Source organism: Cryptomeria japonica, chromosome 2, assembly GCF_030272615.1.
Source record: "Cryptomeria japonica chromosome 2, Sugi_1.0, whole genome shotgun sequence".
Classification (NCBI taxonomy): Eukaryota; Viridiplantae; Streptophyta; class Pinopsida; order Cupressales; family Cupressaceae; genus Cryptomeria; species Cryptomeria japonica.
Window position 1 is genome coordinate 325,398,283 of NC_081406.1, and position 13,332 is coordinate 325,411,614.

A 13,332-nucleotide genomic window follows, 5' to 3' on the forward strand; every position below is an offset into this window, starting at 1 on the left:
GTCTTCTCACAATGAAAATTGATTGAGTTTACAAGTCAAAAACTCCCCCTTTAATACAATTTCATATTCTAATTAGGGAGTTAAACAATAATATTTTCACATTTCCATACACCTTGATTTGAGCCTTAAAATCTTTTAATAATGGGCTCTCCTTAATTCTCGAGCTTGTATGAATTTATCTTGATAATATTATTTTGAAACTTGTGCATATTGGGAGGGGCTCGGGCCCCTATTTCCATGGATCGCCTTCAACCAAAAATCACCATTAACAAATCGGGAGTTATTGGGTTTAAATATAAACTACTCCAGAATCACGTAGTGTTATGGATTGGAGGTAATTTCGGTCATAAGAGTTTCAGAGTTCAAACCCGCCGAACCTTCTTAACCCCCTTTTATCGCCGTAAGATAAATTTTAAATAAAATACATGCCCATTTTTACACAACGCGAATCTCGTGGTCTATTGGCAAGGAGAGAATTTCGGGACGTGGTCTATTGGCAAGGAGAGAATTTCGGGAGGAGGAGGTTGGAAGTTCGAACTTTCCAACCATAATTTTGGATCACCGTCTCCAGATAGGAGGAGACCGCCACAATGAAATCCCCCTGGATCAATCCTCCCAATTGAGAAGCCTCCCAATTGAGAAGCTTTTGGACCACCAAAAGGTCTATTTTTACATAGAATTTAAGTGAGGGCATTGTTGTCTCACTTGCCTGGTATCATCTGTCCACACTCTTGGAATTCTAAATATCTGACCCATCACAAATAAGATGAAAAATGAGATGGCATTGCTGATACAATCAACTATATACTTATCAATATTCATTGTCGCATCTACCATCCACATAGAACTAACTAGAAGAATAGCAAACAACAAGACTGAATAAACTGATGCCAAAATAAAAGTATCAACGTGCTGGATCTCCTGAACAGGAACATCATTAGAAAAAGAATCATTCAAACCCTCTTTTACCACCTTAGGTTGAAGGCTTAAATGTGCTTGCAACTGATCCTTGCACTGTGCTTTTTGTGACACCTTACTGCGATCAAATATTATTTCATCTTCATGCTTAGTATCATCTGTCCACACTCTTGGAATTCTAAATATCTGACCCATCACAAATAAGATGAAAAATGAGATGGCATTGCTGATACAATCAACTATATACTTATCAATATTCATTGTCGCATCTACCATCCACATAGAACTAACTAGAAGAATAGCAAACAACAAGACTGAATAAACTGATGCCAAAATAAAAGTATCAACGTGCTGGATCTCCTGAACAGGAACATCATTAGAAAAAGAATCATTCAAACCCTCTTTTACCACCTTAGGTTGAAGGCTTAAATGTGCTTGCAACTGATCCTCGCACTGTGCTTTTTGTGACACCATACTGCGATCAAATATTATTTCATCTTCATGCTTAGTATCACTAGTTGTTACAGACATAAGGCTTACAAATAATATTGTGCTTAATTTAAATTACAGATTTTCCCGATCGTAAACAGAATTGCGTAGCTATGTCCTTTATCTGTTGAAATTATAGAACTTCGCTCATTTAATCTTATTTCTCCGCTGATAGACAAGACCTTCCTGTACAGTTCCTTTCGTTTTCAACACTTGGCAACACAATGGTTATCCATGCCACAAAAAGAACAAGGAAAAGTATTCCATATGCTACTTATTGCATTACTAGAAGTAGCATGGTTTAGAAAAACTTTGGAGAAATCAGGTTTATACCTTTGTGGATTTCTATTGCCACTAGATTTCTGAAGAGATTTTGATCTTCTCGGGGATCTCTTGACAGATCTATCACTCTTGACAGGTGACTTACCCTTCTCTTGTTGAAGAGACTTTGGTTTCATGTCACATTCGGAAGAGCTTCCTTTTGGAACCTTTTCTAGGCTCTCTCTGTCGTTATACCCCAAACCTGCAAATCGAGGTCTTATTGGTTGAAGAATGCCTTGGCTACTTGTGCCAAGACCACCTCCTTTATACCCCATCTTGGTTAGGAGCTTTTTGCCAATTCCTAATGTATGCTTTTCGAAAACACCAAAAGAAGCATCATTATTATCAAAGGAAGGAATTAAACATGAAGTATCTTTTACCTCTTTTCTTGTAGGGGACCCTTGGTCCACCTCCTGAGGTTTTGCCAACTACTCCTCTTGTCCTACTTTGATTGATACCGTAGATGAAGCTTCCAGGAATCTACCTTGGTTACCTGGCACATAGGAAGAATCCTCCAACTGTTGACAAAAGGCACATACATTAGTATCCTCATGACATGAACCATAATTGGTCCATTTGCCATGGCCACAAGCACGCCTATTCTTAGGACTTCTTGTTTCTCCTATAGTAGAGCATTCTCTAGTTTGCTCCACTAAAACATTTTCCAATAAGAGACGTAACTTCTGCTTCTCATTTTCTGCAATTTCAAGCAGTCTTCGAAGTTCAACATTCTCTGCTTGGATGCTCTGGTTGATCTCCTCCAATTCTTGGAGCCTTTCACACTTCAACCTTTTACCCATATTGCAAAGACAACCTAGTAAACATCCACCACTTGCAATTTTTCCTGTTAAACGGCTCTGATACCACTTGATCTGCGGGTTTGGGGTATAACGATAGAGAGAGCCTAGAAAAGGGTCCAAAAGGAAGCTCTTCTGAACGTGACGTGAAACCAAAGTCTCTTCAACAAGAGAAGGGCAAGTCACCTGTCAAGAGTGATAGATCTGTCAAGAGATCCCTGAGAAGATCAAAATCTCCTCAGAAATCTAGTGGCAACAAAAATCCACAAAGGTATAAACCTGATTTCTCCAAAGTTTTTCTAAACTATGCTACTACTAGTAATGCAATAAGTAGCATATGGAATACTTTTCCTTGTTCTTTTTTGTGGCATGGATAATCATTGTGTTGCCAAGTGTCGAAAACGGAAGGAACTGTACAGGAAGGTCTTGTCTATCAACGGAGAAACAAGACAAGAAGACCATCATTCCCATCGGAAAAAAGAGAATGGCAAGAAGGATTTGAAGACAAAGAATCTTTGCACTTATTGCAACAAAGGTGGACATCTGGAAGCTAAGTGTTGGAAACTCCATCCGGATCTTCATTTGAAGAAGGACAAGAAGATTGCAATTGATTCTCCGTTGGTGAACACTAGGCAAGTGAAGAGGCCCATGTATGTGAGAAAAACTTCTTCGCTCATGACTGCAAAGGTGGAAAAAGAAGGTGATCTGAAGCATGAAAGTGAAGTAATTGCTTGTAAGCCTGACTATCATATGTTTCAGGTATCATCAACACCGCAACATGAGAATTTGTCGTGGGAACCTATTAAGAGGATTAAAGGTGTTGTTAGATCATTGTCATTAATATCCTTGTATTTGTTATTGCTGCTAATGTGTTGTACATGGATAGTAGCTGGGATAATGAATGCAGAAGGATGTGGGAAAATGCATATGGGTAGCAATATGATTTCAATTGTCATAATTATTGTTACACAAATTTTTGATGAAGTAGGTGCACAAAATAGGGTGGACAGATACTGGACAAGTGGGGAGGTGTTTCCCTCACTTGGTGTCTGATTAAGAACCTTTTGGAGGTCCAAAAGCCTCTCAGTGGGGAGGGTGGGGAGGATTGATCCAAGCGGATCTCTTCACAACAATTATTGTTTGCTAAAAGTGGCATGGAGGGGGTCGAAACCTTGACCTCCCCCTACAATATTTCCTCTCCACCGCTAAGCCATCCGCCTTCTTTGGGATATGGTAGGCGTGTTTGCTGATAAATGGCAAAGATCCGAAAACGACGGCGATGGGTTTTGAACCCGCCACCTTCGATCACTCATTTTCAACAATTTTCCAAGTACGCTATCCATATATCCGCGAACATTTATGGTGCTTACAAGGTCTTGTTAAGTGTTGAAGGCAATACGTGAAAATAGGGGTTCGGGTTTAGCTCGAGCCCCCTATGTATGAGATGGTTAAATCAACCCATACAAGCCCGAAAACCATGAATTAAGGAGGACCCTTAAAAACCTTAAGTCCAATTTTCAAATGATTTTTATTTGATTTAAAATCTAAATGGACTTACAATAGGTGATAAAGGGGATTTTGGAAATATTATTGTTGAGATCCCTTCTTAGCATATTAAAATGTCTATAAGGGAATCTTATTGCTTTGTAAGGGGCATTCTTGAAAGAATTCTCAGTATAAAGAGAATTAAGCAAAATTCTTGACCATTGAGCTCTAAACTCAATAACTCATTTTTTTAATGAGTTGAGCATTGTAATCAAGCAGATGAAGCTTTCGAGTAGCAAGCAAAGATGAAGTATTGCTCACAGAGGTCATTTTGTTCGTTCTTCAAGATTGAAGAGAAACAGAGAAGCAAGCTGAAGGCGTCTTGGACCTGTGTGCAAATTGAAGGTTTGTAAATGGATTATGTTTATTCTCCATGTAGTATTATGTTGGTTTATGTATATGCAAATTAGAGATTCTTTGTAAAAACCTGGGTTGGAAAGTGCATCAGTTATGCTACAATCTTTCCATATAGTGGCAAAGGATTAATTTTCAATTTGAAGACCAGATTGTGATGTAACAAAGCCTATTGAGCTTCGCATCAAATAATGGAGCGGCATCGTAGTTGAGTGAGCCCGGAGACGTAGCCCCGAACATTGGGTGAGCTCCGTTATCAAATTGGTTTCTCTCTCTTTCTACTTATTCTATTGGTTTAAGTATATTGACTTCGCTTCATGTGTTGTTGATTAGTATGTCATTAAGTTGATAACTAATTAAATGAATGAAGTTCTATAATTTCAACGGATAAAGGACATAGCTACGCAATTCTGTTTACGATCGGGAAAATCTGTAATTTAAGTTAAGCACAATATTATTTGTAAGCCTTAATTACAGATCAATATTTCATTGTCTATTTATTGCTTCAAGTAAATCTTTCATATTTTATAGTTATTGTTTCTAGTAAAGCCTTTCAGATATCCAAGTCAATAGGACCAAGAGATCTAGGTCATCACACAGGACATGAAAGAAGCCACCCAATAAAAAGTCACCATTTGGACTATAGTAATGAGATTGCATTCTCTATTCAGATGGATCTAAAGAGATTCTGCCAAATGCATATCGTATAATTTTACAATTGTTTAAATAGACAGATGAATGGGTGTATTTGAAATGAATTTCTCTTTTGGTAATTAAAATGATAGAACGCTTAGGGGTGAAAAGTAGCAGGTGCTAAGGAATCAAATGTTGAGACAAAGCAAAGCTGCACGAGCCTGATGGAACACGCACGAGGTATCCAGATAGTAGCCTCAACAAATGAAGGAACATAGTAAAATATGCCTTAAAGATTGTATTGTAATATAGACAATTTGACCATAATCAAGAAAAGTTATAGAATTACAAATACACTAAACAAAGTCGGTCAGAGTTTGCCCTTTAGTCTCTTTAGGCAAAAACAAAGCAGAGATTGCTCCTAAGAGAAGTACGAATTCAAACAAAAGAATGGCCAGCTTTTGCTGACAAACTTTAACTAGCCAAATGGCAATTAGAGGGCTCAATACTCCACCGATTCTTGCAAATGAACTTGCAGTCCCTAAGCCTGTTGATCTTATGGATGTTGGGTATACCTGCACAAATAGCAATGCAAATCTAAAAAATTATTAATCGTATAGATGTTGTAAAAAGATAATCTTATGCGAAATTATATACAATACAGAAAGCTAAAAAATAAATACTCTTATCTATTAAAACAGAACAGTATATTGAATCTAGTAGAGGCATAGTTACTAGGCTCAAAACACAAAATAACTGGTAAGTAGAAGACTAAAAGTTGACTCCACACTCTAGAAAAACTAGGCTACCGATTCAACAAATCAAATGCAATAAAACAATAGAAGTTTCTCAAAACTAAATGGGAATTTCACCTTATGAAATTAATTTCATGGCCTGAAAATTAAAATATATATAAATCCATGACAACCTATAATTATATATTCAAATCAAAATGTACATCAAAACCAAGTCAGACATTAACTTCAAAATTATTTCTCATGTTAAAATGGTTTTAAAAATTCTTTGTAGAGTACAAATTACATGGATTGTGAAAAGCATAATATAAATCACAAATTCGAAGGACCATGCAACACTCAAGTGGAGTCTGACCTATAGTCATAATCAATAAGTAAAACATCCTTCACAACTGAAGTATGTCCTAACGATCTTGCTGATCCTCTATATCCAAAATATCTAGCATTACATCATGCCAATTTTTAAGTACTCATATCATAGTGCTGCCTTGTTTGTTTTAGTTATCACAATGACCTTTAAGCTTTTTTCCTTCAATTGTTCATTATGGAGCCAGACAGTACAAATATGAAATCATTCATTCACTTTTATGTCAACATGTATTCTTGCAGTGTGTATGCTGAAAAAAACTCCTAGTATTCTCACATCCACAAGACGTGCATGTTATCCTCAGAACTCTAGTATCAACACCATCATTGATGCGAATGCCAACCTCCATATTTAATTGTTCAGAAATAGTTAGGACATAATTTTGTTTTCAGAGAATTCTGTCCTGTTGATGTGTTTTTTGTACACATGCGAACACATAATAAAATACCCAAAGGTGCCTTATCCTCTCTTGAACAAAGTTTCCCGACTGCTAAAGATCTCGCCGAAGGATCAATCGAGGCAACTCCAAGGTTCTTGTATGTAGGGTCTCTACGTGTGGATAAGCTCTTCGTGGTATGATGTGATTTTGTTGGAATCACAAGGGGACTTACATTTGACTGCCTGAGCGTTTGATTTGCTTTGGATATTGCTGGAACGTGAGATTTTATTGGTCCTAGATTTTGAAAAAAAGGAAAAAGGAGAATGGTTGAAATGAGATCTATTTCTAATACTAAGAATGTAAGAGCAATGAATGACCTTTGATGAAATTCTAACTAAGTCTTGCTTTGACATCCCTGGACCATCTCCACAAGGTTAGTGCGATCTTCTGAGGAAAGCTTTATGATGTTCAGATCACCACTATAGGCATGGACACCATCAGGCTGATGCATATCAATGAAGAATCGACAATTGAAGTTAAGCTTAAGCTGAATGATTCCAGTTGACTACACAAGGCAAGTCTGCAATCAACAAACTGCTAGTAGTATGGATATACAAATTTCACCATCGATCATACACATTTTTGCCACTCATCTAATTACATGAAATCAAATTTGAGAAGTATAGAGACCATGAGAAGTATAGAATTCACCATTTCTTCAATGAAGTTTACAAGTCCTTTACAACAACATCTTGGCAACAATCTTTGCCTTCTCTTTCTATTCTACTCTAACTATTTCCTACTTTCTGACTATTCAGTACTATCTATTCTCTATTAACCAACTATTCACCTTTACAAAATGAGGAGCCAGGGCTTATATAGAGAAACCCTTTACAAATAGACGGCTTTGATTGATTTAGAATCAATGGCTAGGATTACAAGATAGAAACCCTAATTAGGGTTTGTTACAACAAACTTCCTTAGCCAATTAGAAAATTACATTCCAAGGGTGAGGACCAATAGGAAGCAGGGGTAGGTGCCTCGAAGTTTGTGTTGTCCTCGATGAGTTAGGTACATTGAATTTGGACACACTGAGGTGGACCAATCCAACTGGAGGAATGATGACTGGGATGCCACCTTGTCTGACACTTGTAACTTGGTTGATGTTGAATTTGATGATGCTGAGAAGCTAACTTTAATTAACTCTTCTGAAACTGTCTGCTTCTTCAACGTACCCTGGTACCGACCTTGGTTGATTCTCCTCTGTCTTTGATGTGTTTGATGAATGGAGTACCTCTCCTTGACTCCCATGTGTCTGATGAAGTTTCTTGATTTTCAAGTCATCCTTCTCCGGAAGTACACCTCCGCCTGGGAGTGCTGGCAAAGCCTTTCTTGGTCATCTTGTGATTTCTTAGCGTGGCAAAGTGAAGGGCTTTGGAGATAGCTGGCAATTCCTTGAACACCTTGAGTCTTCCAATGCCTCAAAGCACCTTGAATCTTCCCTTTTGCCCATGGAATGTCCTTGACGACGATGGACTGGAAGTGGTCGTCCTTGATGATGCTGGACTGGAAGAGGTCGTCCTTGCCCTGGCATGGTTTTCTCCATCTGCAAAATAAACCAAAAGTTGATTAAGTACATATGACATGTTCATTTCAACAAAGCATTTTCCACCTTAAATCATCAACAAGAAGACCTCAAAATAAAGTTTGCTCAAAATCCTTCCCAAGGACAGGTCCTATAAGAATTTCGCTCTGGACCCTTTGGAAGGGTCAGGAGCGAATTTTGCATTCTTGGCTCAAATTCTTCTCACTTTGTGACCGTACTTGCTTAGATACATGTTCAAGGATGCCCTCATTCTTAACCAACACCAAGCTTGATGTAAATTTGGGGCAAAATAGAGGTTTTAAGAATTTCACTCTGGACCTTTTGGAAGGGTCAGGAGCGAAATTTGCATTTTAGGACAAAATCTATCATGTCTCTACTCCAAAATGCCTTCCAAGGCAAGAATACACTAGTCTTTTCTCCTCTAAAGCCAAGGAATCCACAACACGACCTTCATCATGAGCAAATTAGGTGAAATTGAGGATTTCGCCCTGGACCCTTTGGAAGGGTCAGGAGCGAATTTCTTGATCTTGGACAAAACACTCACTTCTTTCACTCACAACACCCTCTAAGGCATACTTGAGGCAATCTTTTAAGCCCAGTCACCCTCACCAATGATTTGACCTAACACAATTTTGAAGAAAAAAAGAGATTTTGTGAATTTTGCCCTAGACCCTTTGGAAGGGTCAGGAGCGAAATTCAAGTTTTAGGCTTGATCTTACACTTCCTTTACCTCAATTCACTTTACAAGGCAAGAATACCCCACTCCACCTCCAACCATGCCTTAGAGATTAAAGTTTTAGCTTCACTCAAGGAGGAAAAGGGTGGTTTGAAGAATTTCGCTTTGGACCCTTTGGAAGGGTTAGGAGCGAAATTCATGATTTGCTTGCTTTCCTTCACCAAGGTCCATCTTTTTCACTTTCTATACTTGGAATCTCATCCTTGGATCCCTCTCCCATGCTTGCAACATTTTGTTTGACCTCAAAATGACTAGAAAAGAGAATTTCGCTAGAAATCATGGCCAGGGACAGGACCCATAATGGATTTCGCCCTGGACCCTTTGGAAGGTTCAGGAGCGAATTTCTTCCTCTAGCCCAAAAACATCATTTTTGGAGACAACAATCCATTCAATGGAAATATCAAGGGCTTCTATCATCTTTGTCTAGGCCTGGCTTGGCACAAATATGAAAGGAATAGGTGGATTTTAGAATTTCGCTTTGGACCCTTTGGAAGGGTCAGGAGCGAAATTCATGATTTGAGCTTATTTTCTCATTCTCTCAACTCTAATCCACCCCCAAGACCAAGGATACATCGCCTCACTCCTATCTAGGCCATAAAAACCTAAAACTTAACTTGATTTGCAAGGAAAATAGGTGATCCTAGGAATTTCACTCTGGACCCTTTGGAAGGGTCAAGAGCAAAATTCTTGATTTGGCTCAATTCCTTCATGTTCACGGATCACTAGCAACTCAAATTTTTGCTCAAGGACTTCTCCAATCTTACCCCATGCTTGACCCACACTTGACTTAGCATAAAATTGAGAAAAAAGGGTGGTTTTGGGAAATTTCGCTCTGGACCCTCTAGAAGGGTCAAGAGCGAAATTCAAGATTAGGACACAATTACATCTCCTTCTTCCCTTGCTATGCCATGATTCTCACCTTTGGACTCCTTCCTCATGAAGACAACACTTGTTTGACCCCCAAGAAGGCCTGGAAGGAGAAATTCGCTCAAGACCATGGCCAAGGACAGGACCCATTTGGATTTCGCTCTGGACCCTTTGGAAGGGTCAGGAGCGAAATTCATGTCCTAGCTCAATATCATCATTGTTGATGGCAAAAAATCAACTCCAAGGCATGCCTAGGGGTCCTTCTAAGCTCTATTCATCTTTATCCATGCTTAGCTTGACACAAAATGAAAGGAAAAGGTGGATTTTAGGAATTTCGCTCTGGACCCTCTGGAAGGGCCAGGAGCGAAATTCTTGTTTTTAGCATATTCCTTCATTCTTTCAACTCCAATTCACCTCCAAGACCAAGGAAGAAGGTTTTAAGCCCAAACAAGGTAAAAAATAAGGTTAATAAAGAGTTTCGCTCTGGACCCTTTGGAAGGGTCAGGAGTCATTCTTGGACAAAAACCCTCACATTTCAATGCTTTCAATCACTTCCTTAGGCAAGAACATGTCCAAACTTTCACAATATGCCTTAGAAACTAAGATCCTGGTCTAAACAAGGAAGAAATGGGTGCCATCTAGGAATTTCGCTCTGGACCCTTTGGAAGGGTCAGGAGCGAAATTTCCAATTTAGGTTGTTTTCACATTCCATTGTCTCAATTCTCCTTCAAACTTGATTTATCCAACCTCTTTTCACCATAATCAAGGCAATCCACCACCAAATAAGCTCAAAACAAGGTCCTTCTAGTGCTCAAGGCAAAATAGAGGGTCAAAATAAGGATTTCGCTCTGGACCCTTTGGAAGGGTCAGGAGCGAAATTCATCCTTTAGGCAAAAAATCTTCATTTTTTCATGCGTCCAACCACCTTTCAAGGTAAGAACACCAAAAGTTAACCAAACCAAGGAAGAAAATGAGGTTTACAAGGATTTTCGCTCTGGACCCTTTGGAAGGGTCAGGAGCGAAAATCATGTTCTAAGCCAAAATCCTTCACATTTTTCACATTCCATCACTTCAAAACTAGAATGTTGGTCTAAACAAGGGAGAAAATGAGGTTTATAAGGATTTTCGCCCTGGACCCTTTGGAAGGGTCAGGAGCGAAAATCATGTTCTTGGACAAAATCCTCACCTCTCAGTGCCTTCATTCACTTCTCTTGGCAAGAGTACATCAATCTATCCCCACTATGTCCAAGGAACAAGGTTCGTAGTGCAAACAAGGAAGAAAAAAGGTGTTTATTGAGGATTTCGCTCTGGACCCTTTGGAAGGGCCAGGAGCGAAATTCCTAGTTTAAGCTCATTTCACACCTCTAGCCTCCTTTCCTTGCCTTGGGTATAAATTTTCAAGACTTCTCCCATAATCTCCAGGCCAACTTGCCTCTTACTCAGCTCAGAAATCTTCATTCTCAAAGCCTAAGGCCAAAATTGAGGATCAAATGGAGGAATTTACCTTGGGCCTGAGAGATGACACTGACTCACTTGAACTCAAACAAGACACAATTTAGCAAAGCTAAGCCAAAGGAAGACCTTGAAAGAAACCCTAACATGGAGCACCCACTGACTCACCCTAACTCCAGCAGAGCTTGTTATCCAACGATTCCCTTGACAACACTCATCATGCAAAGGCTAACAAACAAAACCATAAAAGACCTAGAAAACAAACCCTAGAATGCAAAAAGTAGGGGTACCCATTTGCAATGGGGTGATGTGTGAATACAACACAACACATCCCAAACATCATTAGGTGCTGGTCCATGTGGAGCCTCATACTGATTTTTATCTTCAACTATCTTTTTGTCCTCAACATTATTTGGCTGAAATAAAAAAATTTCCTTATTGATTCCACATATGTGATCCAATGTCCATGCCTCTTGGCATGTGAAGAAAATATTCTCTCTTCTCATTTGGTTCTTGCTCTTTTTGGGAGATCCTGTAACCTGTAATTCCAAGGAATTTAGTTCCTCTTTAGTCAATTGTTCCCTGAACTTTTCAATTTTCTGCTCAACCAAATTTCGTGAGAACTCATAAGCAATTGGTGAAACATTTTGCTCCTTTCTCCAAATGGCCAACAAGTCTAATCGCAATTGCCTGCAGATATCATCATCCTTATCCAAGATTAAGGACAAAATGGTTAGCATGCTTGATCTAACACTGTTTGGATGATGTTTATTGATTTTGGTAAAGAAGCCTTGGAACATTTGAAGAATTAATTCATCACACTTCAGATCAATCATGATGACACATGACCTGACACTTGCCATCAATTCTAAATTCATAGCCCTCTTACTGAAAGAATGACTATTGATTTCACCTAGCCCATCAAAACTTTCCATGATTACTTGGAAGACCACCTTCATTTTATCATCTTCATAAGGAGTTTCAGGAGTTGTAATTCTTATAATTTCACTTAAACAACGAGATATAGCAAGCCTTACCTCCTTATACTTGTGCCTCAATAGCCTGTAGTTGTACTTGCCCAAAGAGTTCCATGTTGGAGTTATTGCTATTTGAATCAATTGGGAAGGTGACTGATCCACCTTTTGCAAATACTTCACCACTTCCTCCAATGAGGTGAGTAGAGCATCTTTTGAAAGGAACAAGTGTCCAAGTTTCTCTCTTGCAGTATACAACATTTTGCCCAACTCTTTGTCACCCATTGAGCTAGTTAGACTATCCACCGTAATGTTTTTTCTTCCTTCTTTTGCACGAATAGGTTCTAGTACTTCTGGATGATGGATCAACTTTGGCAAAGTTCTGTCATAATTCTCATAAGTCTGCTTCATATCCGTCAAAAGCTCCTGAATAGACCTCATCTTTCAACAATCTAATGGGACTGATGTTAGAAGAATGTTGGTCAAGACAATCTGAAAATTAAACTCTGACTTTCCCAACAGGCTGGCAGGATACACGGCTCTAATACCACTGTAAGATCCCTGTCTAATTGTGACTTTAAATTTTCAGTTTTGGGTCATATTCATTTCGTCAAACAGTTTGTACGCAAAGTCTGTTCTGAGTTTTTTCTGAGTTCTTTTGTCTGATCTGCAGTTGAGTTTTAATGCCAAATATCATACAGAACATATAGAATGTAAAGCAAGGTACATGAACGATTATAGTAGTAAAGAAGACCACTCTTATTGCTTTAAATCAATCGGAATTCATACATGGACAATTATGATAAAATGATTCAGACATTCATATCTGTAATGTCCCTTTTAATATGTCCTTATATATATATATATATATATTTGTTCATTTTATGGATTAGTTTAATCATTTCAATACATTATTATTATTATTATTCACAATTTTTTTAATATTGAGCATTACCTCTATCAAAACTTGTTTATTACAAAAGCACCGATCATATTATTAATGCATCGGGCTGTGTTTAATAATGACAAATTTAAATTAGAGAAGGCACGACTCAAGGGGGAGTCATATCCATTAGGAAGGGTCATAGCTAGTCAAGAAAATTAAATAACCTGACCACCTTCCTCTAGCAATACATACA

General features: G+C 38.4%; 1 protein-coding gene across 6 annotated transcripts in view; it reads right to left on the reverse strand.

Moving 5' to 3' along the window:
• Positions 1-5,169: 5,169 nt before the first annotated feature.
• Positions 5,170-13,332, reverse strand: part of LOC131027200 (organic cation/carnitine transporter 7) — a 212,131-nt gene continuing 203,968 nt past the window's right edge. For 5 of the 6 annotated variants that reach the window (XM_057957196.1, XM_057957194.1, XM_057957197.1 and 2 more), the window contains one exon: positions 5,170-5,632. In XM_057957196.1, coding sequence (XP_057813179.1) covers positions 5,414-5,632 — 219 coding nt within the window. In that variant the 3' untranslated portion in view covers positions 5,170-5,413. The remainder of the gene's footprint in view (positions 5,633-13,332) is intronic. The other variant, XM_057957198.2, reaches the window with a different exon arrangement.